This window comes from Dermatophagoides pteronyssinus, unplaced genomic scaffold (assembly GCF_027571235.1).
Source record: "Dermatophagoides pteronyssinus isolate colony J.1.1.1.1 unplaced genomic scaffold, Derpt_VIB-CSIC_2022.12 sq0009, whole genome shotgun sequence".
Taxonomy (NCBI): Eukaryota; Metazoa; Arthropoda; class Arachnida; order Sarcoptiformes; family Pyroglyphidae; genus Dermatophagoides; species Dermatophagoides pteronyssinus.
Window position 1 is genome coordinate 481,407 of NW_027461533.1, and position 26,135 is coordinate 507,541.

Below are 26,135 nucleotides of genomic sequence, written 5' to 3' on the forward strand. Positions count from 1 at the left end.
AAAGAAAAAAAATTCGGTTAGTTAAAATATTCATATTTATTTTTCATTTTTTTTCCAGCAACTTGTTATTTACATGAAGGTTTTTTTTACGGCACATCGAATTTGTTTGTTTTGTTTTTGTTTTGTTTTTAGATTAAAAGTATCACGAATAAAATAATAATAATAATTTTGTTTTTGTATTTTGTCTTTTTTTTTGAGTGTTCGAGTTTATTGTAAAATGTTTATTTTAATAAAATTTTTATTTAAATCGAAAATCTCGAAGATTAGTATATGATCCTTGACGGGAATTTGGTTTTCGAGTAGTTTTTACCGAATACTTGTATGTAGTAGTGGTACCTGTTGTTTTAGGATTACTGATATCTAAACTATCGATTGATAGATCACTACCAGCACGGCTTGGTGGTTGACTTGAATGACGACTTCCTGGTCGGCTATTCGAAGCTATTTGCAGAAAAAAAACCAAAGAAAAATTAATAAAATTGAATAAATTGATTGTTGTAAAAACATACAAATTGTTAATCGACTTCGTGGACGAGATTTTGCTCCAGAACTATCAGCATGATCACTAAAGCTATAATCACTAGTGATTGTTGAATTGAATCGAACTTGATCCTGTGAATTCATAGGAAGACTTCGATCAGTTTTTTCTTTAATCTGTAAAAAATTTGAAAAAATGTAAACAAAACAAATAATTTTTTAAAATAAATTTTTAAAACTTACTTTGGTAATTGGTCCAACCGATGAAATAGTTCCATCATCATTGTATAATGATTTATTTTTTGTGTCAAAATCAGCTGCCAATTGTTCACGTAATTCAATGTTGGTTCGACCTTTGACTATGGCAAAAAAAATTGATGATAAAAATTATCGCAATTGGAATGCACAATATGATAATTACCTCGGCATGGATCATATTTTTTAAGAAAATCATCCAAAGAAATCCAACCACCACCAACACGTACCATAACCGTACTACGTAGAATACGGACAAGTCGTAATTTTTGGGATTCACCAAACTAGAATCAAATTAATCATTAGATAAATTCATTGTTAAAATTCAATCGACTTACTCGATATTTGCATTCGCCAACTTGTGATACTTTATATTTATCCATACAAGAACATTTGTCAACTTGTTTTTGTACTTCATCTTGAATAATTTCCGATTCGGTTTTTGGTAAATCACGTTCAGGTCGAAGTGTATCATTAAATTCTTTTGAATCAACATAACCATCATTATTTCGATCAAAAATTTCGGCAACTTTTTCCATTTCTAATCGACTTGTTGAAAATTTTGATTTAACAAATCCGTCAATAAATTCTGATTTCGTTACACGGCCATCATTGTTGGAATCAATTTTTTTGAAAAAATCACTAATTCTTGCTTTTTTATCACTCATCCAACCTAAAAATGATCGTCGCCAATCATCAAATTCAAAATTTTTAATACGTTCCATTTCGTTGTTATAATCAAGTTTATCATTTAATCTTTTCTTTCGATCTTGTGATAATTTATTTACTTTGCTCCATTTTTCAAGTAGCTCTTTAACTTTAGGTTGTTTAACATCATAACCAAAATCATTGGAAGGAATTTTTATCGGTGTAGATGATCGTGGTCCTTGGCCACGTTTACGATCAATAGTTTTTAATCCAGCTATAGCTTGTTTTTTGATAGCAAATGTTTTGGCAATTTTATCAACATCCAAACCTTTCTTTTCCAATTCATCCAAAAATCGATCATGTTCATCAATCAATTTATCCAATTCAATATTATCGTCAGGTAATGGTTGTGTTTCGGCAGCTAATAAAGCAGCTTCTGAACCGATCAGCCAAGCTAATGCTTTTTCCAATGAATCCATAATGTTTAACAATGATTCAAGATGATCATATAAACGTTGTTCACGTTGTTTAGCCCATGAATTAACTTCTTCCCATCTTGATTGAATAATTGTTATCCAATGTTTGATCACAGTTATAGCTTCTGGATGACATTTATTCAAAATATCTTGAGCAATTTTTACTGTTGATTCTTTATTTTTCTCTTGTATTAACATTTCTTCCAAAAATACTTTATGTTCGGAAATTTGTACCTGTGTAGCATTTTCATCTTCAGGCATTGGTCCAGAAAATCTAAGTTTCATTTCAGCATCTGAAAGCCATTCAAGCAATATATTAACTGCTTTATGAAGTTTTTCAGCTTCAATCATTGCTTTATCCAATTCAATTGATCGTTCACGACTTAATTGTTCAACTTCTTTCCATTTTTCATCAATGACAGTAATTTCAGCCTGAATATTATACGAATCATCATTTGGTGAAGATTTTCTCAGTTCATCCGAAATTCTATGTACCGATTGAAGATTCTTTTCACGACGTCTAAATTCTTCAAGGAAAATTTTATGCTGTTCAACCAATGCAGTAACTGTATCCAAATCACCATAAACAGATAAATTACCAAGCAATTGTTCACGAGCTTTATCCAACCAATCCAATAAAGCATCAATAGCATCTTTAAATTGTCCAGAAAATAATAAAGCTTCTTCCAATTTACGTTGTCGATCAACTGATTTATTACAGATAGAATTCCATTTATTCTTAAGTTCATCAATCATGTTCTGTATAACTGGTACATCAATTTTCGGTGCTTTTTCTTTCAAATTTTTACCCATCTTAAGCGTTGCATCATATTGTGAATGTTTTGAACCTAATTGTCGTTGAAATTCACGATGTTTTTGAATCATTTGTCGAATAATATCCGAATTATTACTTATTTGCTGTATTGAATCAAAATTCTTTTCCAAATCATTCAACCAATTCATTAAATCATTCCATGCATCATAAAATTCTTTTGTTTCACGGAAACCATAATCCAAATTTCTTGAACGTTCAGCTGTTTTAGCTAATACTTTTTCCCAACGATGTTGTACATTAACCAAAAGATTTTTAATCAAAATAACATCCTGTTTTTGACTGAAATATTTCAAATGTGTTCCTTTTTTATCCAATTCCATCATTGTTTCACGATGATTTCCAAGATCTTTTTGAAAATTTTTATGTTCTTCAATTTGTTTGGTAATACGTTCGATTACACGACTAACCGGTTGAAGATTATTCAGATATTTTTCCGCTTCAGTTAACCATTCAACAAATTTATTGAATGAATCATGAAAATCAATAGCTTCAGCTAAGGCAATTTCCAATTTAATTTTTTTATCATTTGCTTTGGCCAATAAATTTTCCCATTTAGTTTTCAATGTTTTAACATTATGCTGTAATGTTGGTGCTTCTTTTGATCGTTTAATATATTCATTACCACGATCAATCAATGAATCAATTCGAAAACGATTTGAATCAATTTCCTGATAAATTTCCATAAAACGATTCAATTGTTCACGTGCTGTTTCAGGTAAACCACCAACAGGTTTCGATACACTTAATTCATTATCCATATCATTGATCCATGAAATCATATCCAATAATTCTTGATTAAAACTATTTGCTTCTTTTAATAATTCTTCTAATTCTCGTTTACGTTGTTCAGTTTTATCCAATAATTGTTGCCATCTTGAATTTAATTTATTCAATTTATTCTGTGTTGCACGTGCATTTTCCGTTCCACGTTCATTATCGATCAACATTTTACCGGCCGAATTCAATGTATCCACTGTACTTTGATGTGCATAAATATCATTTTCTAATACTTTAAATTTCGACAATTCAATTTCCAATACTTGTGGATCACTAAATGTTGGTTTAATTTCATCAAGTGTTCTTTCAGTTCGAGCCATCCATTCCAAGAAATCATTCAATGATTGTTCAAATTGTCCTAATTTTAATAATGCATTTTCTAATTCAGCTTGTCGATTAGCAATAGCTTTTGAAAGATCATCCCAACGATGATTTACTTCGTTCATTGGTTCACGAATACTTTTTGCTTGTGATGATGGTACACATTCAAGTAATTCATTTGCTAATCGATTAAAATTTTCAATATCAGGTACATGTGAATCAACATGTTTTTTAAAATTTGTCAATTCATTGACCTGTTTTTTAACAATATTCAAATCCGAAGCAACCGGACCAAAATTATTGAACGTATCTTCAGCATTGTCCAAAAATTCCAGCAAATTCTGCAGTGCTTCATGAAATTTCATTGCTTTTTCCATTGCATTTTTCAAATCTTTTTCTCGTTGACTAAACAGATTTGCAATATTATTCCAATAATTTTCCAATTCATCAATATTTTTCTTCACTTCATATTTATCACTTTCACCAACAATTTTTATCAGATTTCTTCCAGTCATTTTACAATCATCAACTTTGGTTCGTGCATTATCCAAATCTTGTTTGATTTCTTTCAATAATTCTTGTTGTCTATAAACAGCATTCGGTTCACAAGCTGGTTGTTCTTCCGATGCAATTGCTTTTTCAATATTTTTCAATGTTTTCATTGCATCATTCAATTGATTCCAGAATTGTGTAGCAATTTTCAATGCTTCATCCAACGAATGTTTACGATTCTGTGAAAGTGTATTACATTGATTCCAACAATCTTTAAGTTTGTTATGTTGATTCACAATATCACGAACAGAATCATCACCTCTACCAGCTTTATTAATCAAATCATTAGCAACATTGGAAATAGTTTCATAAGCCATTTTTCTTCGATTTAATTCATCAATAATCGAATCATTATCATAAATTTGTTCCTGGATTCTTTCTGGATGTGCTGAAATTGGATCAGCATTTTTCAATTGTTCCAATAAATCCATTAATGTTCGTAGAAGGCCATCTAATTTATCGGTAAATTGTGATGTTTCTTGCAGCGCTGAATCCAAAATTAATTGTTGATCACGTAATTTAATTTTAAGATTATTAAAACGATCATTAATATCATCCATATATCTTTTTACTTGTTTACCATCACGTTCTTGTACAATATTAATTAATGATTGTCCAGTTTTATTCATTTTTTCCAATATTGGTTTATGTTCATTAATCGAACGATTTAAATGATTAATAATTTCTTGTTGTTGTTTAATACGTATTTGATTGATTGCACCGCCTAACATTTGTGCTTCATTTTCAGTTTCATCAAGCCATTGATTTAATTCATTATAAGCTTCGAAAAAATGTTCAGCCAATGGTAATGCTTGTTCCAATAAATTCAAACGATCCAAACACAATTGTGAAACATGATTAGCTAAATCTTTTAATTCTTCTGATTTTTCTCGGATATGAATCATATCTTCAGTATTATTATTACGTATTAATTTTTTAACATTAGCCAATACATCCCGAACTCTACCTTTTTGGCTATTTATATCATCATATAATGCTTTTGTTTCTTTCAAAAGTATTGTTAATTTTTTCGGTTCATGTGGAATGCCTTCGGCTTCCAGCAATTGTCGTTCAGCATCTTTAAACCATTCATATAATTCATCAATATCATTAACAATTTCATCATTACGTTGTTTCATTGAATCAATTTTATCAACTTGTCGATTAATTTGATCACAAACATTATTAAAACGACGATTATCTTTAATAACAATTGCTTCAATATGTGCTGTTCCTTGACCACTTGTATAATTACAAAATTGTGGTGCCAAATTATTGATCGTATCCAATAATGATTTATTTTCATTAATTTGATTTTCCAATGTACGTATAGTGGATTCTTGTTGCTTCAAACTTTGTGATTCTAAATTTTTCAAACTACGTTCAGCAACATCCAGCCATGCATTTAATTTATCATGAGAATTGTAAAAATTTTGTGCAACCGGCAATACTTCTTTCAAATTATTCATATATTCCGATGTTTTTCGTTTCAATTCATTGAATCGGAATTGTAATTGATCAGTTTTTTGTTTAATCATTAATGAATCACCACGATTTAATGATTGTGCTGCATTAAATATTTCATAAATTCGGGGTTCATTTGATTGAATTTCATGTTGAATATCATGTAAATCATCCAATTGTTCACGTATTTTTTCAACAGTAATTGAACAATTTTTATGTTTATTAACACGTTGTTCCATTCGATCAATCCAATTAAATAAATCATCAAAATTACTTAGGAAATTATCCAAAATTTTCCTAGATTCATCCAAAATTTCACCAAAATCAATACTATCTTCAACCAATCTAGCATAACGATCGGTTAATTCTTTTGATTTATCCACCACTATTTGTGCTTCATCATCGGTCAAAAGACTGATTAGATTTTGTGCAATTTCAGTCAAACGTTCAAATTCATTTTTATGATTAAGAACATCTTGATGTAACATTTGATGTTCAGCAATTTTACTTTTAATATTATCCTGATCAATAGGTGAATGTTTCAAAAGACTTAGCTTACGTTCAGTATGATTTAACCATTCTTGTAATGGTACAGCTTTATCGCTAAAATCTTTGGCAATCGGGAAAATTTGTTTCAATAAATCCAGACGTTTATCACAATTATTTTTCAATATATTAAAACGTTTTGTTAGATCATTCAATTGATTTTCAACATGATGTTTTTCATTATGATCTAAATTTCGCATAAATTCCAAACCCATTTCCCGCAATGATTTTAAACTATTTTCACGATCATTTATCATTTTATTAATAAATTGTTGTTCTTGTATTTGTGCTTTAAGCACCTTATAATCTGAACTTGGCGGTTTTTGATTGGCCAACATCGTTTCAGAATCTTTAAGCCATTTTTCAAATGCATCCATTGCATCTTGAAATCGACCTGCTTGTAATATAGCAGAATCTAATTTTCGTTCACGATCATTAATTTTTTCTTTTAAATCATTCCATTTACTATTCAATTTATCGGTATCTTGTTCTAATTTACCGGTATCAACACCTGGCATTGCTGATTGAATCAAACCATTTGCTTTACGAAGTAAATCATCCACTCGTTTTGCTAATGGTTCAATAACATTTGCATTCAAATTACGAAATTCATTTTGTTGTGCACGAATAGCATCAACATCACGGCTAATCGGTTTCAGATTATCAATTTGTTTGCTTACATTATTCAAATTTTTATCCAAATCATCATAATCACCATAAAATCCTTTCAATTTATCAATCATATTCTGTATATTATTCATACGTTGACGACTAGCATCATCTAATCTTGCATGTTGTCTATTCATATTATCCAATTGATAACGATACATATTATTATCAAATGATGGATCTTTATCGGTAATATTTTTATAAAATTGTTCAGCTTCTTTTAATTTTTGTTGTACTTTATCCAAATCATTACGAAAATCTTTTATTTCGGCCATTTGTTGATGTAGAATATCTGGATGACGTGCAATCGGTGCCATATTATTCAATTGTTGTTCCAATTGATTTAATTGATTTTGTATTTCAGTCAATTTCATTGTAAATGTTTTAACATTATTGGCTAATGCATCAAGATTTTTACATTTTTTATCCAGCTTATCCAATAATGAACGATAACGTTCTTCAGCATCATGTACTTCATTTTCAATATGTCTTGCGGATTTTTCATTTTTAATTTCATTAATCAATTCACGTGCATTTGTTTTTACTTGATCCAAATTATGACGAAGACTTTTCGCTTCATCCAAAAGACTTTTCATACGATCGACTAATTTTTGATCGGTAAATGCATTTTGTGATACCATTTTATCTTCAATACGTTGCATTGCTTGATTAAAATCACGCATACTATTTTGATAGGCAATCAATTTATGCAGAATTGCATCAATAATCTGTGAACGTTTTAAAACTTCTGAATTAACACGATCCCATAATTGTTTCAATTGATTCATACGATTTTTTACATGATCTTTATCCGTATCAGCAATCGATATTAATTGATCAGCCAATTGTCGAATATGATCAAAATCACGTTGTCGTTTATTGATATCACTTTTAAGAAATTGTATATCTTTTAAACGATTTTCCAAATCTTGACGATTCAATGGTACATCTTTAAAACTTTGCAGTTTTGAATCATATTGTTCCAACAGTGGATACAAATCATTATAATTAGCATTAAATTCACGACAAATATCTAAACATTTATGTAATTTAGATTTTTTCTCCAAAGCTTCTTTTTCAACTAAATTCCATTGTCGTTTTATATTGTCTAATGTTTGTCGCCAATTTGATGTTTCAGCACGATATGCTGAACTACGACTCAACAGATTATTACCACGATTTATAACCATATGAATTTCATGTTCTTTATCTCGTACTTGTTGATAGATTGGTTCAAAATCTTGAATCTGTTTCGAAACAATTTCATAAATTGCCGATACTTTTATATCTTTGGATAATGTATTCAACATATTTCGAAGCCATTCTAATAGTTGATCACATGACATAAAAAATTCACGATCTTCTTTAATTGTTGATTGTAATTCAGCTTTTTTATTGCTAATCTTTCGTGAAAGATCATTATATTTTGCTTCAACATATTTAAATTTATCTTTGATTTCATTCTTTGATGCATTATCCGTAAGCAAATTGATAAGATTATTACAAGCATTACTACATTCAGCCAATAATGGCCGTTGTGATTCAAGATTTTCTTCCAAATTTGTTATCTTCAATAATTGTTCATCTTTTTCCAAATTTGAATTAACAATTTTATCAAATTCATCGGAAATTGTATCCAAATTTTTCTGTAATTTTGATAATTTATTCTGGAAATCAGTTGATGCTTCATTGACAAGTAAAAGATTTTTTTCACGTTCTTCCAAAATAGCCAATAATTGTTTCCATGTTTTATGTATATCATTCATTTTATTTTGTACTTCACTATAATATGGATTAGTACGATCCATTCGTTCCAAAATCGATTGGCCAAGTTTATCCATTTTATTCAACAGGTGTTCTTGTGATGAAAATTCATCTTTCATTACTGTAATTTGTCTTAGTTGACTATTGACAACATATGGTTCCGAACCGATTGGACCAAGTACGGAAATTAATTTCTCTTTTTGATCAAGCCAATATTTTAGTTTGTCAGCGATGGAATTCTATCGTGTGGTGGGAAGGGGGAAGGGTAAAGAAAATATTTCGGAAACAAAATTTAGTAAACATTTTTTTTACATAAAAAAATTAATGGAAAAGGTCATCGATACAATCATCAATCACTTATCACTGAAAAAAAATTATGGATGTAAAAAGATTGTACATTACATCATTATCATCGGAGAGACCAAGAAACCGGTCTAAATCTTTCAATAGAATAGTACAAAGTGGACGATGATTATTAGACCCAAGTTTTGAATCCTTATCAAAACTATGGCCATCAGCAGCATCATTTTGTTGTTGAATCAATTCATCCGAAGAAGAAGAAGAAGAAGGTATTTCTTCAATAGAAATCTGGTCCGATTCATTTGAATCATCAAAAGTTGGTAAATTTTTTCCTTTTAAAAATCTATGTTGACCTTTCCTCCTAGCATTCGATTCTATTCCAAGATATCCAGATTTTTTTCTTAAATTTTTTAAAAATTTTTCAGAAAAAGGTCCACTTTGAAATGAAATTTCTCCTAACATTAATAATGATTCCACATCATCATTATCCGATAAATATCCTAATGATTTCAAACGTTGTAATAAAATTTTTCTATCCGAATCATTAAGATTCATAAAAAAATTACGAAATTTTCTCATAAACATCATTTCATTACCGAACAATGAAGGATTCCTTATCAATCTATAATCATTCGAAAGATATTTTTTCCTTATAATATTCCATAATAAACTATTCTTATCCAATGTTAAAATAGATTGGCTATTATTTAAATCTAATGGTCTAATCAATTGATTATAATCCATTGAACTATTAATTTTCAATAATCCTTTTTCAAGTTGTTCATCATTTTTAACCATAGATGGCTGAAAATAATATTGAAAATTTTGTTAGTAAATTTCATAGTAATAGTTATTTTTGGTTAAAACAAATGAAAGTAAATTCAAAAAATAAAAACAAAAAAAATATCAGGATTACTTACAAATTCACGCATACGACTTTCATCATCTTGTAATTGATTTAAATAAGATAATACTTTATCCAAAAGATTTTTATAATCATTATTCAATGATTCTAATTCTTGTTCAACAATTTCAACACCGGCATATTTTCTTGGTCGTTTAGCACTGATTTCAACATTATAATCATCATCCAAACTATCATGATAGATTTTAATTTTTTGCATTAATGATCGGGCTTCATGAATAAAACGATTTCCAGCCGAATTGGTATCATCAATGGCGGATTTTCTTTCAACAATACTTTCATATAGTTTCTGAAATTGAAAAAAAAACAAAACAAAACAAATTAAACACAAGACCAAAAAAAAAAAAAAAAAACATTGATCAATTACACATACCGAAACATAATCCAAATCACTACGATTTAATACTGTATTAACACGTGCAGTTGTTTGTGTAAGCCAATTTTTCTCTACATTCATTAATGATCGATATTTTTTCAATAATTCACTACATAATTCAAGTGTTGATAAACGTTCAACAATCTGTGTGGATGCTGATTTCCATTTTTTATATAATGTTTTAACATCTTCTTCCAAACGATTTAAATCGGTATGTGTTGTTTGTTTTGGTCGGGTTCGTTCAACTAAACGTCGAACTTTTGTTACATTTGATAATAAATGATCATATGCATCATTATATTGATTGGTTTGTTTATGTAGATTACGTAATTCATTACACATTTGATTTAAATCAATTTCATCGGCTGGTATTTCTTCATGTAAAATTAAACTTGATTGTACTTCATTCAATGTTAATCTTGCTTGTTCAACATCATCCAATACTGTTTGCAATGCTTTCAAACGTTCACTATAATCTTTGGACATTTTACAAACACGTTCCCATGTATCAATAATAGTAACATATTTTGATTCGGCAGCATGTGATTTGCTATGAATTCTGGTGTATTCTTGTTTTAATTCATTAATACGTGATTCAAATTGTTTTAAATCACGTTCAAATTCATCATGTTCATCGATTAATGTTTTCAATGTAGACATTTCACGTGGAATTTGATTCTGTGCACGTTGAATTAGAATACGTTCTTTTTCCTGTAATTTTTCCAATAAATCATTAGCAGAATCAATAAATTTTTGAATCATTGCTTGATTCTTTTTATCTTCTTCTTCTTGACGACGTCTAGCTTCAAAATCGGCAAATTTTTTCTTAATATCATCAAATTCATCCAATAGCCGTCGGATCATTGGATCATCTGGTGGTCCTTCACGTTCTAATTTATTTATATCATCTTCAAGACTATGCATAATTTTATCCAATTGCCGTGGATCCATTGAACAATATGTTGGATAATCAATATCTTTTACTGCTTTCAACGAAGCAAGAACTTGATTTTGACGTAATTCACGTTGTTTTTGTGCCCATAAACCAATCAATAAATCTAATTTATTTTTCAATTCATTTAATTCATCCAATATATCTGGATCTGGTGGTGGTACAATAAAACATGCACTTGGTATGGCTAATTCACCAGCATTCGGTGCAGCAATTTTCCATTTATTTCTTTGTGAATTATCCAATAATGTAACCATTTCATTTTTCGATATTGTACCTTTTTCATGTTTAATCATACATAATGATTTTATCTTAATTGGATTTGGTAATGGTGCTTTTCTTTGTTTCAAATTTACAATTGTTGAACTTTTATCTTCAAGTTCATTAATAGTTTGACCAATTTTACTAATATCTTCTTTCAAAATATTCATTTCTTGTATCATTTTTTCACCTTCTTCAATCGTTAAATGATGACGACTATATTGTGAATTTAATTTATCTTCAATCGAATTGATCATTTTTCTTGATTGATTAACATCATCCATAAAATTATAATAATCCCCAGTATATTTTAAATGTTGTTCAAAACAATTAATCAATTGTAATAACCATGACCAATTATATTGCATTTTAGCCATAAGATTTTCAATTAATTTTGTACTTGGATGTCGATTCCTGATTAAACTATCACCTTTATCTTGTACTTTATTAAATTCACGTTCATGTGATTCAACTTCTTTCATTAGATTATAATGTTGTTTAGATAATTCTTCAATATTATGATTTTTTAATGACCAATCACGTGCAATTTCAATTTCTTCTTTATTTTTAATCCAAGATAATTCTTTTTCAGCTGAACGAACAAAATCTAATAATGATTGAAGATGATCGATTCTTTGTCGTACGAAACCAGTTGTTTCATCATATGCTGTACGTAGTCGATCCAACATATTATTATAGATTGGCATTTCTTCACGTTTAATATGTATTTTACGATTATGGCATTCATCAATTTTCAATTGAAATTGTTTCAATTCTTTTTGTTCATCTTGGAATTGTTCAAAACGTCTTTGTATTGTATTCAAATCATCACCAATATTTAAACTTTCAAGATATTTTCGTTTTTTCAATATTTCCTGTATACAATCATGTAGAAAACGAAAATGTTCATTTTCATTAATCAATTCTTCTTCGGTTTTTGGTCGTCTCAATGCAGCTTCTTTACGATCATTCAATACTTTAACAACATTATTTTCGAAATTTAATTTTAAATTTTTCCATTTATCATATAGATAATCAACTTGATTTCGTAATGAATTTGTTGCATGATATTTATTTTCGGTTAATATTTTCAAAACATCATACATATTAGCAATTCTACGTTCTTCTTCCAACAGATTTTTCTGTATATTATCAATATTAAAATTTGGTTTTAACGGGTCTTGTTTTAATACTTGTTTTTCTTCTTCAACAATTTGTTTTTTAATTATTTCCAAATTATCTTCACATGTTTGTATTTGTTTAATCAAGTCGGCAGCAATTTTTTCCAATTTTTCTAAACGTCCAATTTCTTCCAATATATCATGATCACGTTTTTGATGTGCGGTTATCATATTTTTCCATAATCTTTCAATATTACTTATATCATATTCATCTTCAATACGAACATGACGACCGGGTAATGAACGTGCCATATTCAAAACATCTTCATATGTACTAGCTAATTTTTGTTTATCATGTAATTTTGGTGGTATTTGTTCCAATTTAAATTGATCATTTTCACGTTTCAAATGAATCATTTCTCTTAATTGATTTGGAAAATTTCTATCATTTAATTTTGGAATATTTTCACGTAACCATACTAATAAACGACTTGCCAGATCTTTATATTCATCAATACGACGAATTTTCTCTGCATCATAAAGTGGATTATGATCCGGTGGATTAGGAAAAAGATTATAAATTTCTTCCAAATATTTTAACATTTCATCTTCATTCGGTTCGGCACTAACAATTTCATCCGGTGTAAGTGAACAATTTATACCGAAATTTTTTGATAAAACATCAAATGCAGTTTGTAGATTATCTCGATTTGATCGTTCACGACATTTTAGATAATCAAGTAAATCAGGTCTGTTAATTTTTCAACAACAAAAAAAATTCGAAATCAATTGATTAACACTTGATTATCCGGAATATTAACAAAAACAACCCCTTCCTTACCTATTACGATGTATAATGGCATTGAATGCAAGGCCATCACGCCAGCTATTAGTAAAATCACAAACATTTACACCTGGATAACCACGTGTTGATTTTTGTGCCCATTTCATTAATTTTTCTTTCAATTTATTTCCTTCAATCAAAGAAATCGTTGGCTAATCGAAAAGGGGGTAGGAGGAGGAAAAAGTAAAAGTAAAATTTTAACCAAAAGATTCTATCATTATCATTAAATCGATCCATTGAGCCAGAAACCAAAACAAAAGAAAAGAAAATCTTCAAAAAAAGGATGATATTCAACAAAAGAAAAAATTTGCGAAAACCAACTAATTCAGCTACAAGGTTATTGTTACATCAAACTTTTATTTTTTCCATCTATGTATGTGTGTGCGTGTTAACAACATTCCTAAAATGAATCCCCAACAACAACAATAATGGAGGTCGAAATAATATTTTTCAATTTCAAAACATAGTGACAATATTATTATATTACAGAAAAAAAGATAGATAATTCCAAAGTCATTCAGAAAAAAAACCTACGCAATGAATGTGGGCGATTGTTTTGGACAAACAAAAAAAAAAACATCGAGCCACATATAACCATCATTTGTCAAAAATGATGATGATGATGAAGAAAGTAATAAGAAGAAGAAGAAAAAAGTCTCACCTTGCCACAATTTTTTGTTTCGTTTGCTTTTGTGATCGCAAAATAAGCAAACGAAACGAAAAAAATGTCCATAAAAAGCAATCAAACCAATAGTGCATATTGATTTGGTCGATTTGAATGAAGGAATTTTTTGGAAAAGAGTTGCAATCGTAAAAAACTTAAGAAGAAGAAAAAAACCTTCATCAACAACCTACACTATCTGGAATTCTTTAAAGATTCCAATTTTCGGGTGGGTGCCCAAACGGAAATTGAGAAAAATTGTTATTTTTTCGCTAATTTCGTTTTTTGGTTTGAAACGGCTCAAATGGATTGATTAAAATGGGAAAAAGTAAAAGATTTTCTTAAAAATGAAACTTACCAATTTTCTTTGTTCACCACGATTAACAGTGGTAATTTTTTTAGCCACACGTTTTGTTTGTACAGTTTTAAGACCAGCACGATTATTACTTGTACGAAATAATTCTCTAGTTTCTTGTGATGCTGAAGCCATATGATTTTTTGAATCAAAATCATAATGTTGTCGATCAATTGTATGATCATTAATTAAATGATTATCATTATTTGAATCGGCAATATTATCTGGATCATCATCTTCACGTGATCCTTTTACAAATAATCGATGATTACCTTTGTCAAATTTATACATTTTTTGTTACGGATTTTCTTGGATTTTCACTGATGATGATGTAATTCAACAATTCATTTGATGATTTTGGATTAGTAAAAGATTGCTTGGTTAGAGATGATTACTATGATGGTTATTACTATCGTTGATGTTTTGTTTTGCTTTGTATGTGAGTGAGTGAGTGATGAGTGATGTATGTTGTGGTTTTTGTAAGATTTTTAAAAGAAAATTTTCACTTAAATTTTCAGGTTATAAATAAGGTAATATAATGTAATTAGTATAAGTAGATAATGATGATGATGATTGACTTTTGATTTTTTGACTGATTATTTTGTTGCAAATTATAGCTGCCACAGTTGATTGACGAAAAATTCTGTTGTTGTTAGTGAATGAAGAACCAAAGAAACAAGTTGCTGGAAATGAAAAATTGAATTCGATGTGCCGCTGGTGGATTCTTCAAAACAAACACAAAAACAGATTTTTTGAAATGAAAATTTTCAATCAATAATCGATCGATGACAAAATAACAACAAAGTGCTTATTTGCAGTCAGTAAAAAAAATTGCTTGCTTGTTTGTTTTTTCAATGTCTAATTCAGATGACAGAATAAAAACGAATGAATGAATTTGGCAAATGAATGAATGGATAAAATCGGAAATATTAATAAAAAAAAATTCATTTGATGAATATCGATGGATGATAATGATGAGGGATGAGGGATGAATTAAATGTATTAAAAAAAATCAGAATATATCAACAGGTAGCCGTATTATTTTATCGTGAAAAACGACAGGTGAGTTTCTTTATCGTAGTCGTAGTCGTAGTCGTCGTCGTCGGCAACGACAACAAATTGGCAATTTTATGTGTATGGCGGCGGTTCTGTGTTCTGATATCAACGTTATTGTTGTTGTTTTTGTGGCATATATACAAAACATATGGTTAAAGTTTTTTGGTTTGGCGAATTGAGTGTGCAGAGAATAGTGGCATAGATGCTTGCCTAAAAAAAAACTTGTTGCTTCAAAACAAGTGTTGTGTGTGGTGATGTTTGATGTATTTTGTTGTTTTGTGGATCGATCGATTGATGTTTGTAAAAGGAAAAAAAAGCAGCGCATCCATTTGGTTCATTCATTTTCTTGATTGTTGACTTATTGTTCAAAAAATAACATCAAATTATCTTCTTCTCTTGTTCTTTCGAAAAAAAGTATAATTTCTCTTTTTTTTAAGCCATCCATTATTTTATATGAATGAAATTTGAAAAAATTCGAGGCTATATTCAATTTCATTCATATTTTTCTCTCTCTTGTTTGAACAATTTCGTACAATCGTTTCAGACAAAAAAAAACTTGTTAATTTTTTTCTGCTTGTTTGGTTCGATTGGTTTGATGGAATGGCAAAGAAAAAAAAAATTTTTTTTTCTTCCATTTATGGACAATGATGATGATGATGATGATGATCATGACAATCCTCCGATTTGTTTTATTCATTCATTGATGGTGATGATGATGATCACTAAATTGTCCCAAAATGAAACAAACAATGAATATACATAGAGGAAAAAAAATCATAAAATACCATATATGTTTTGATTGGATTTGGTTGAATGTTGTCTTCTTGTTGACTTGTTGATTTCTTTCAGAAATCAATTCAGTCATCATCATCGGATGTTGGTCGGTTGGAGATTCGGTCGAATGAAATTGATTCTTGGCTTTGTAATGATGATGATGGAATAATGTAAATTAAAAAAAAAGATAGAATCCTTGGAATTTCATTAGTTTCAGATGACAGAATTTAAGCAAAAAAAAAAAAGATTCGAATTTAAATGATTCGAATATGAACGGACAGACAGACAGACAGACAGACAAACATGTTCGATTCGAATCAGCTGTATTCATTCGCGAATCTCTTTTTTTACAAATTTGTAAAAAATTTATTTTAAAAAAATGAAAACAATAACATTTATAACCGGAAATCAACATAAATTAAAAGAAATTTTAAATATAATTGGTGATCAATCACAAAAGTTTAATGTAATTAATTAATTAATTTGTTGTTTTCGATGAATCTTATTTAATTGATTTTTTTTCTGCGGCAAAAATAGATTGTTCATCGTAAAATCGATCTACCCGAATATCAAGGTGATTTAGAATTTATTGTCAAAGAGAAATGTAAAAGTGCTATACGTATTGTAAATGGACCAGTATTGGTTGAAGATACTTCACTCAAGTAATGTGAAAAATTTGTTTGTTTTTTGTTCGTGATTTATCATCAAAAAAATTGTTTGTTTTTTTTCAGTATTAAAGCCTTAAATGGATTACCCGGTCCATATATAAAATGGTTTATGGATGCAATAGGCAGTGAAGGTTTGCCTAGATTGATAAAAGATTGGGATGATAAAACAGCTACAGCTATTTGTATGATGGCTTTTATGGAAACCATTGATAGTCCTGTTCATATTTTTAACGGTATGGTTGATGGTAAAATTGTACAACGAAGAGGTCGTTTAGATTTTGGTTGGGATCCTTGTTTTCAACCAAATGGTCATCAACAAACATATGGTGAAATGGATTATTCTTTAAAAAATACAATATCACATCGTTTTATTTGTACAAACAAATTAAAAGAATTTCTATTAAATCATAATTTTAATTAATTAATTAATTAATGTTTTTCAATTTTACATTCTAATTTCTCACAAAAATGTTTTAATAATAATGGTTTAACTTGTTCAATGGAAATATTTTTATTCAATTCATTCGATATGGATGTAATGGATTTATTTTCAATACCACATGGTACAATATGATCAAACCAACCAAGATTAACATTACAATTAATAGCTATACCATGCATTGTTACATAACGACTACAATGTATACCAAGTGCTGCAATTTTTCTATCCGAATCAACCCAAACACCAGGATAACCATTCATTCTAGCTGATTTGATACCAAATTCTTTACAAACATCAATAATAGTTGATTCAAGCTGGCAAACAAATTTTTTGATACTATTTTGAATGATGGGAAAATTTTTTAAATTTACAATCGGATATGCAACCAATTGTCCATGACCATGAAATGTTATTAATCCACCACGATTTGTTATCGAAAAATCTGCACCTAAATTTTTAAGTTTTTCTTGAAATTTTTCATCCAAATATTGTTTACTACGAATACCAATAGTATATACTGGTTCATGTTCAACTAATAGTAAATAATTTGGTATGGAATTTGTTGTCGTCGACGAAGATGATTCTTGTTGAACTTTGGTAAATAATTTTTGTTGTATATACAAAGCTGTATTATATGAAAGACGATTTAAATCGATGACTCGTATTTTAGAACACATGTTTTGTTTTAAAATTATTTTTAAATAAATTTTTAATTTGAATAAAATTCGCAAAAAAATATGGTCATCGTTCAAGGTCTCGATTGGATCGGACTCATTGGATTGAAATAGGTTCATATGCTGGTCACGTGGTTTGTTTCGTAATTTTTATCGAATTTTTTTTTTGAAAAATAAAAACTTTCAAACCATGGATATTCCTGAAGGTAAATAAGATTCTTTTGAAAAAAAATTATTCAATTTTGTTTTTGTCCTTCTCATTGTAGAAATATCAATCTATAATTTTATTCAATCACATATTGTCGAAATAAATTCATTGAAAAAACAATGTCGAACTAAACAATGTAAAAATGTTTTGCAACGAGTACCTCGACATATACGTAGACGAGCTGCAAGTAATAATCCAAAACGTTTACCAAAAAAATTACAAAAATTCCTTCAACAACCGAGTAAATCTTCGAATAAAACTTTACAGATTAAAAAATCATCATCAAAAATTCGACGAATACGTAAACGTAAAATTCGTAAACGTAATAAAGATTCTCGTCGTACTATTCTACATATGTGGTTTACTAAACGTTTTAAAATGGAATTTATATGGAATTTGTTTATTCCATGGAAAAATAATATGAAAAATCAAAGAATATTATATCGTGGTTCGAAAAAAGGTTCCGTTTGTTATTATATGGCATTTTTGAAAACTTTCCTTTTACATTCATCCGACAACAACAATGATAATATTTATCGAAAACTTTCAGATTTTATTTCACCCGAAGGACTAGAACGTCTTAAAACAATTTCGAATCATCATTCTATGAATATAAATCTTTACGAATATCAAAAATATCCATATAATTTAATAGGTCCTTGTGATGTAGTTAAAATCAAACAAAATGATAAACTTTATTTAGCATTCACTGGTCATTTACTTGTTTTCGATTCCATAATCGAACAATTTCTTGAACGAAATATTTCATTATCATTTGAGCAAATGAATTGTTCTTGTATTCGTCTTCATGGTTCACATTCATTCGAGCGTCTTAGCAAAAAACTTGGAAAAAAATTACCAACAACATTTGAACAACAAAATCAATGGCAATGTTGGGATCAATCAATAAATCAATCATCAGATTTTTCAATATTTTTTAATAATTTAGAAAAAGAAATCATTGCCATTCGACAGTATCATTTTGGCCATCATCAAATCGAAACAATTGAAATTTTAATTCCAAATCAATTTTTGAAAAAAATTTGGAATAAAATCAATGCAAATATGTCACATTTAGTTGGTGGATTACGTGATTTAGAAGTGATGACAATCGATACCGAAACGTTATTGTATCCAAAAATTGGTTATAAAGATTGTATGGTTAATCGTCAAGAAAAATCAAATATATTTGATTTTGAAAACAAATATATTATTCGTAATCATGATATTCTAACCAGTTTGAATACAAATCATTCATTTGATAAAATTACCAACAAAATTATTGATCCAGAAAATTGTCTTATTCAAGTGATGGTTGATTATCTTAAAGGCACTCCGAAAACTGATGATATAATTTTAGTTCCTAAATCATCGGATTATTTATCAAAATTGATGGTGGATGGTCATTTGAAATCGGAAAATCTAACCAATATTGATGTCAACAATGATGATGATGATCATGAACCTATTGGTCTTATTGAATTTGGATGTTTTTCAATGAGAATGGCTCATTCACGTGCAATTGGCATCATTTCTTTGCAAAGTTTAGAAAAATTATTTTTGATTAATCAAAAAAATCCAACACAATTATACACATTGGTTAAAACAAAATTTAATCATTTAAAAATAGTTAAAATTTCACTTATTATTTGTTAATGGTTCAATAAAATAAAAACTTGACTCTTCTAAACTGATTATGACTTATAGTTCAGTGAGGTTAGGTTGGTGACCATGACTGTAACTCATGGTTGAGTGAGGTTAGGTTGGTGACTGTGATTCATAGTCTAGTGAGGTTAGGTTGGTGACTATGACTATGACTATGATTCATGGTGCAGTGAGGTTAGGTTGATGACTATTTTAATTTTTTATTTTAAAAAAATAAATTTTTTTAAAAATTTTAATTATCGATTATATCGATTGTACAATCGATACTATATTTAAAAACAATTCTTCACGTGGTTTAGTTAACCACGAATGCTATCAAAAACAACGATAAAACAATGAATCTTTTACCAAAAGCAACCAAAGAATTTGCTTCAAAAGAATATTGGGATAAATTTTTTCAAAAACGAAAAGATTCATTCGAATGGTATGGTAGTTATGAGGAAATCAAGACCATATTGTTGCAATATTTGAAGCCAAATGATTATTTTCTTGTGATCGGTTGTGGCAATTCAACATTAAGTGTCGATCTTTTTGATGATGGCTACGAAAACAATACTAGCATTGATATCAGTCAAGTTGTTATTGATAAAATGATTTCAAAATACAAATCGAAAGGAATTCGTTCGAAATTACAATTCGAATGTATGGACATGATGCAGATGCGATTCGCAAATGAATCATTCAATATTGTTCTTGATAAAGGTACTTTGGATGCTATTTGTTCGGACAGTAATATTGATATTGACAAATGTTTTACGGAAATTTCGCGTGTATTGAAATATTTTGGCCGCTATATTTGTGTATCGTTGTTGCAGGAACATGTTTTGAATAAATTACTATCATGGTTTACTGTCAATCAGAATTGGATATGTCGTATTGAAATGATACAATCAAAATCAAATGAAACAAATGTTGTTGTTGATACTGTAAATTTTCCAGTTTTTATTGTAACCTGTTTGAAAATGAAAGCAAAATTGGCCGAAACCTATGTAGAAATGGATTTGAATGGTGATAGAAAATTTAAAAAAATTCATAACATTTCTGAAGTAGCCAGCATCATAAAATCATATCAACGAATGGAATTTCTTAAATATATGGTTCGAAATAGTAAAATGGATGATGAAAATTTTAATATTGAATTATTTGATGATTCCAACAACAATGATGATTGTCGTTACAAGTTTTATTTTGTACAACGATCAAACATTGTTAAATCGAATAATATGATCAGGTGTTCGATATTCATTGTTCCACAAGGTCGTGAACATGAATGGATGTTTTCTACTGGCAAAGGTCGATTAGAATTACTGAAACAATGCCGTTGTGATCGTTTAGCTGTTGTATTTTTAAGTCGTAAACATCGTTATGAAAATATGGAAAAAATTCAAAATGAATTAGGCAATCGATTGCAAGGGTTTTTCCCACCAACATCCGAAAAAATTCTATTTCTTAGTATTGGTGATGGTGATATTGGTGAACGTAATGTCATATGGAATGGTTATAGTGAATTTAATGGTCAAATGTTTGTCGAAGATGTTTGTATCGATGGCATTATGTATAGACGTTTAGTATTTGCTAACAATCATAATATTATTCAATCGGAAGCACGATTAAAAAAATGTAAACAAGGAACATTTCGTTGTGATCAAAATTTTCTTTCATGTGATCATCATCAATATATTGCTGCCGGATTGGCCATTATCAATAGACCATTCAAAAATGTTTACAATCTTTTGATGATTGGTTTAGGTGGTGGTTGTTTCATAGCTTTTCTTGCAAATAATCTACGTCCATCCGATGATATTGTTCTACGTATAACAGTGATTGAAATTGATCCATTATTGGAAGAAGTTGCTAAAAAATATTTTGATTTTCAACAAAAAACTAAACGAAATATAGAGATTAATATTATAATCGATGATGGTTTACATTATTTACGATCAAAATCACAAGATTCACAGAATATGGAAAAATTTGATTTCATTATATTCGATGTGGATAGTAAAAATATCGAGCTTGGTGTTAGTTGTCCACCACCAGAATTTGTCGAAAATGAATGTTTAAATCAAGTACAAACATTACTTAATGATGATGGTTTTTTCATTCTAAATTTAGTTGCTCGAAATGAAGATTTAAAACAAATTATTTATGAACGTTTAAAGAATTTATTTCAATATCGTTTTCGTTGTAAATTGGATAAAGATGTAAATGAAATAATATTTGTAACAAATAATGAAAAATTAGAATGGTTACGTAATGATTGGAATTCAAATAGCCGTTATGATTATATTAGAAAATGTTGTTTTCATATTGATTTATTGGCCGAAACTTATCGTCAAATGTGTTCGAAGCTATCGTTTTGTTAAATGGGTAATCATTCATGGTTCAATAGATTTACTTCGATTTGAATACCAGCTTGGAATTGTTGTGGTCGATGATAAATAATCATGGTGGTGGTAGTGTGCATGATTATTATTATTATTATTATTTTTACGATATTTTTCAGCTAAAGCTGCTTGTCGTGCTTGTTCTTGAGCACGGGCTATAGCAGCAGCACGATGTGATGCTAATGCTGATGATGATGAAACACCTGCTGCTGATGATGATGATGTCCCTGATGATGTTGCTGGAACGTATCCTCTTTGATATGGTGCCTTGTAATTTGAAAATAAAAAATGAAAATGAAAATTATCAATCATTAATTTACATTACCCGATAATTAATATTTGGATTATAATTAATATTATTCAAATAATCTCGTTCACGATAATGATCAATATGACGGCCAAGAGTTTCCAATGTTTCGGATGATGATTTAAATAATGATACTTCGAATGTTGGATCCACTGATGTTGAATTGAATTTATAGTTTATCTATTTTTATAATAATAATATTACCAATAAAAGATTACAAAATATTAACAAATAATAAAATCAATCATACCACTATTTTATTTGGGCTATTTTTTGGCATAAAATTATAACGGCCATATAGAAGACCAGTCGGTGTTAGGATTTCTTCACGAGAATTACTTTTATCACCGGTAGCAAAATTTATACTATATGTTGAATTACCGACTTTAAGTGTAACATGTCCTTTAAAATCTTCATTACTATCGATTGAATCGAATGTTAACTTATTGGAAAAAAATTGGGAAAAAAAACGATCAAATTTTAGATTTCAATCAGGTGATTTTATTGAAAATCAATATTTTTCTTACATTGGAATTTGGTCGTAAACATTCGGATCTATTATCGTATTCATTTTCGTCGACAACATTGATGACATCAAATTCAACGTCCGGTTGAAGACGATTTGGATCGATGGTGTATTGTAGCTATGAAAAAAAGTTAGTTCACGCACATCAAGAAAAGCGAAACAAAACAAATACCTTTTTTGTTTGATTATCATTATTTCGAAACAGATAATAACCGGTTGTAATACCATCTTCATTACTAAATTCATTACGAATTTGTTGTCCATGATTTAAATCAATTTGATAGCCCCATGATTTTGAGCCAATTTTTATTCGTGTTTGAGCAGCGTATGCAATTCCAATCAAAAATATTAAAGTCAATTTCAGCATTTTTGTCTTTTTTTTTCAATCAAATCAATCAATCGATCGATCCAAGAAGTTGAACACAAACCAAAAAAATGAATGAATTATCAATGAAACGATAATTTATATATCTGATGACAAAACACATCATCATCAGAATGATTCGAATGAAAAATCGAACAATTAAAATGATGGTTACATCCCCCTTTTTTCATTATTATTACTGACTGACTGACTGATGAATAATAAAATATCATCTGCACATTGCAAATAACCGAACCATTATCGATTCAATTGATACACCATCCACGAAACAGCAGCAGAATCATTATCATTATTATTGTTGTTGTTGTTGTTGTAAATCACCACAATCAGATCGTGATAAAAAAATACTTGACCATATGAACAAATGTGATCATCATTATCATCATCAACATCAACATAATGTAATTACTAATTGAAAATTTTGAACAAAGACGATAATAATTTGTCCTTGGTTTGGCCATATACACGTTTTCTATTCTTCTTCTTCATTTCATTTCATTTCCTTCCCATTTTTCTTTTTTTGATTTGATTTCTTATATGAATTTGCATTCATTATATGGATTTCATTATCATTATTAACGAATCACCATAGAAAAAAAAACTTCAAAGTGTAGCGAATTTTTCAATTTTTTCTTCTTATTTTTTGGCGGGCATCAAAATATTTTTGTTTGTTTTTGTTTGAAATACCTTCAATGTATAAATCGGGTTCTTCATCATCCTCTTTCGATTTAACTCCTCCCCCATTTCGAACGTTTGTTATTCAATCAATGAGGGTGCTCATTCATGTTTACAGGATATTTTCGTTGCATTTTAGATCGAATGAATATTGAATACAATAACCTATAGTTGAAAAGGTAAATTGACTGTAGTATATGATGATTGAATGAATGAATGGAACAACAATAAAAATGAGTGTTTGATTCATGCCCGCATGTTAACAACATTTTCAATATTCGGTTATTCAAAGGACTTTGATTATTTTTTTGTTTCCCAAAAAAAAACTTCGATATATTGTTGTCATTTATGTTTATCATCATCATTATTCTCAGGTTAAATAAATTGTTTTGTTGATTATCTTTTTCAATACGTGATTGTCATCATTAACACTCATCTAACTATAATGAGTGTAAATCCATTTATGCCTTCTACACATGGCCATCCAAATTTTAATCCATCCAAAAGTGTTTCAACAAAAAATTATTCAATTGTAAGTTCTAATATTCTAACATTTTGATTAACATGAAATAAGCTAATTAACTGATATTCGAATAGGAAATGCCACGAGCAACGAAACAACCAAAACCACCAGATAAACCATTGATACCTTATATGCGTTATAGTAAAAAAGTATGGGATGATGTTAAAGCCCAATATTCAGATCTGAAAGTATGGGAAATTAGTAAAATTGTTGGACAAATGTGGCGTGATCTTGACGAAAATGAAAAACAAAAGTATATTGAGGAATTTGAAGTGGAAAAACTCGAATATAATGAATTATTAAAACAATATCATTCATCTCCTGCCTATCAATCATGGATTGCATCGCTAAAAACCAAAGGTTTGTAATTTGAATGTTTAATATTGTTATTTTTTAATTTATTTTGCAATCAAACATAGAAAACGAAGAACGTGAAGGTGTCATGATGAATAAGAAACGAGATAAACGATCACATAATCAGATGCACAATTCACCGCAACGATCGGATGGACGTTTTAGTTTGCAACCGCTAGAAAGTAGTGATGAGAATGATGAATATTTTTCCGCTAAACATCTGGCAGCTGCACGTTATTATCGTAATAATAAACTCGTCAATGATATATTTACCGAAACAGTCGTTCCGGAAAGTCGCCACGCATTCGATGTTAAAGTACAGGTATTACGGCGTCAAGTGGATTCTCTAACTGTTTATCAGAAGAAAATGGTGGATGAATTGCAACAAATCGAAGAAAGATTTCAACAAAAAAAGCATTCATTACTTGAATCAAGTGAAAGATTTCAAAATGAAATGAACAAACGTTTTGCACAGAATGATTTGGATACCACTTTGAAAGATCATTATCGTCGTACATTAATTAAAACGATGGAAATGATGAAAGGCGAACAACAAGATAATACAAATGTCATCAAACCGAACGAAACTCAACAACAAAATTTATCATCATCAATAACAACTAATCATGAATCATCTCCTAATGATGATAAAATCATCATAAATGGTGATGAAAAAACCAATGGAAATTCGTCGAATCATTCGAATGATAATAATTGATACCTGCATTAACTACGGTTTTTTTTTGAAAAAAATTTGAGTGAGTCATTCATTCTGATGATTGTTTTGTTATTGCCATTAATTATCATCATCATTATCATTATCATTATCATTATCATCATCATCATCATAAACATTGTCATTATTACAAAATGTCATTCACTATTATTATATTATATTTGATATTATATACA

At 29.0% G+C, this 26,135-nt stretch overlaps 7 protein-coding genes across 7 annotated transcripts; 4 read left to right on the forward strand and 3 right to left on the reverse strand.

Moving 5' to 3' along the window:
* Window positions 1–12: 12 nt before the first annotated feature.
* LOC113798896 (dystonin-like) lies at window positions 13–15,340 on the reverse strand. The gene is made up of 9 exons (XM_027349483.2): window positions 14,583–15,340; window positions 13,561–13,715; window positions 10,383–13,470; window positions 10,005–10,298; window positions 1,071–9,023; window positions 899–1,016; window positions 721–836; window positions 510–654; window positions 13–441 (listed from the first exon to the last, which is right to left on the reverse strand). The coding sequence occupies exons 1-9, from the start codon at window positions 14,868–14,870 to the stop codon at window positions 239–241; spliced, it is 12,360 nt and encodes a 4,119-aa protein (XP_027205284.2). The 5' UTR covers window positions 14,871–15,340; the 3' UTR covers window positions 13–238.
* A 1,373-nt stretch (window positions 15,341–16,713) lies between these two features.
* On the forward strand, window positions 16,714–17,506 carry LOC113798903 (uncharacterized). Its single transcript, XM_027349490.2, has 3 exons — window positions 16,714–16,875; window positions 16,947–17,071; window positions 17,141–17,506. Exons 1-3 carry the CDS (start codon window positions 16,789–16,791, stop codon window positions 17,496–17,498), a joined length of 570 nt encoding a protein of 189 aa, XP_027205291.2. The 5' UTR covers window positions 16,714–16,788; the 3' UTR covers window positions 17,499–17,506.
* Window positions 17,472–18,313, reverse strand: Lipt2 (Lipoyl(octanoyl) transferase 2). Its single transcript, XM_027349488.2, has one exon. It carries the CDS (start codon window positions 18,311–18,313, stop codon window positions 17,507–17,509), a length of 807 nt encoding a protein of 268 aa, XP_027205289.2. The 3' UTR covers window positions 17,472–17,506.
* Pop1 (POP1 ribonuclease P/MRP subunit) lies at window positions 18,266–20,095 on the forward strand. The gene is made up of 2 exons (XM_027349497.2): window positions 18,266–18,399; window positions 18,460–20,095. Exons 1-2 carry the CDS (start codon window positions 18,384–18,386, stop codon window positions 20,055–20,057), a joined length of 1,614 nt encoding a protein of 537 aa, XP_027205298.2. The 5' UTR covers window positions 18,266–18,383; the 3' UTR covers window positions 20,058–20,095.
* A 284-nt stretch (window positions 20,096–20,379) lies between these two features.
* LOC113798905 (uncharacterized) lies at window positions 20,380–23,754 on the reverse strand. Its single transcript, XM_027349492.2, has 5 exons — window positions 23,459–23,754; window positions 23,288–23,404; window positions 23,011–23,202; window positions 22,779–22,940; window positions 20,380–22,720 (listed from the first exon to the last, which is right to left on the reverse strand). The coding sequence occupies exons 1-5, from the start codon at window positions 23,651–23,653 to the stop codon at window positions 22,445–22,447; spliced, it is 942 nt and encodes a 313-aa protein (XP_027205293.1). The 5' UTR covers window positions 23,654–23,754; the 3' UTR covers window positions 20,380–22,444.
* On the forward strand, window positions 20,402–22,549 carry LOC113798904 (eEF1A lysine and N-terminal methyltransferase homolog). The gene has a single exon (XM_027349491.2). The coding sequence runs from the start codon at window positions 20,402–20,404 to the stop codon at window positions 22,430–22,432; it is 2,031 nt and encodes a 676-aa protein (XP_027205292.2). The 3' UTR covers window positions 22,433–22,549.
* Window positions 23,755–24,554: 800 nt separating the features above from the next.
* Window positions 24,555–26,094, forward strand: LOC113798912 (SWI/SNF-related matrix-associated actin-dependent regulator of chromatin subfamily E member 1-like). The gene is made up of 3 exons (XM_027349498.2): window positions 24,555–24,878; window positions 24,944–25,229; window positions 25,289–26,094. The coding sequence occupies exons 1-3, from the start codon at window positions 24,792–24,794 to the stop codon at window positions 25,939–25,941; spliced, it is 1,026 nt and encodes a 341-aa protein (XP_027205299.2). The 5' UTR covers window positions 24,555–24,791; the 3' UTR covers window positions 25,942–26,094.
* Window positions 26,095–26,135: the final 41 nt, after the last annotated feature.

Bases quoted from the DNA above. Each gene is read 5' to 3' on its own strand.
- LOC113798896 (XM_027349483.2), bottom strand. From the start codon at position 14,870: ATGTATAAATTTGACAAAGGTAATCATCGATTATTTGTAAAAGGATCA. The intron at 13,716-14,582 runs GTAAGTTTCATT...CTTTTCGATTAG, and splicing joins GTGGTGAACAAAGAAAATTG to CCAACGATTTCTTTGATTGA. The intron at 13,471-13,560 runs GTAAGGAAGGGG...AAAAATTAACAG, and splicing joins GCCATTATACATCGTAATAG to ACCTGATTTACTTGATTATC.
- LOC113798903 (XM_027349490.2), top strand. From the start codon at position 16,789: ATGAAAACAATAACATTTATAACCGGAAATCAACATAAATTAAAAGAA. The intron at 16,876-16,946 runs GTAATTAATTAA...CGGCAAAAATAG, and splicing joins ATCAATCACAAAAGTTTAAT to ATTGTTCATCGTAAAATCGA. The intron at 17,072-17,140 runs GTAATGTGAAAA...GTTTTTTTTCAG, and splicing joins GTTGAAGATACTTCACTCAA to TATTAAAGCCTTAAATGGAT.
- Lipt2 (XM_027349488.2), bottom strand. From the start codon at position 18,313: ATGAACCTATTTCAATCCAATGAGTCCGATCCAATCGAGACCTTGAAC.
- LOC113798904 (XM_027349491.2), top strand. From the start codon at position 20,402: ATGAATCTTTTACCAAAAGCAACCAAAGAATTTGCTTCAAAAGAATAT.
- LOC113798905 (XM_027349492.2), bottom strand. From the start codon at position 23,653: ATGCTGAAATTGACTTTAATATTTTTGATTGGAATTGCATACGCTGCT. The intron at 23,405-23,458 runs GTATTTGTTTTG...TTTTTTTCATAG, and splicing joins ATGATAATCAAACAAAAAAG to CTACAATACACCATCGATCC. The intron at 22,941-23,010 runs GTATGATTGATT...TTATAAAAATAG, and splicing joins ATAGCCCAAATAAAATAGTG to ATAAACTATAAATTCAATTC.
- LOC113798912 (XM_027349498.2), top strand. From the start codon at position 24,792: ATGAGTGTAAATCCATTTATGCCTTCTACACATGGCCATCCAAATTTT. The intron at 24,879-24,943 runs GTAAGTTCTAAT...ATATTCGAATAG, and splicing joins CAACAAAAAATTATTCAATT to GAAATGCCACGAGCAACGAA. The intron at 25,230-25,288 runs GTTTGTAATTTG...AATCAAACATAG, and splicing joins TGCATCGCTAAAAACCAAAG to AAAACGAAGAACGTGAAGGT.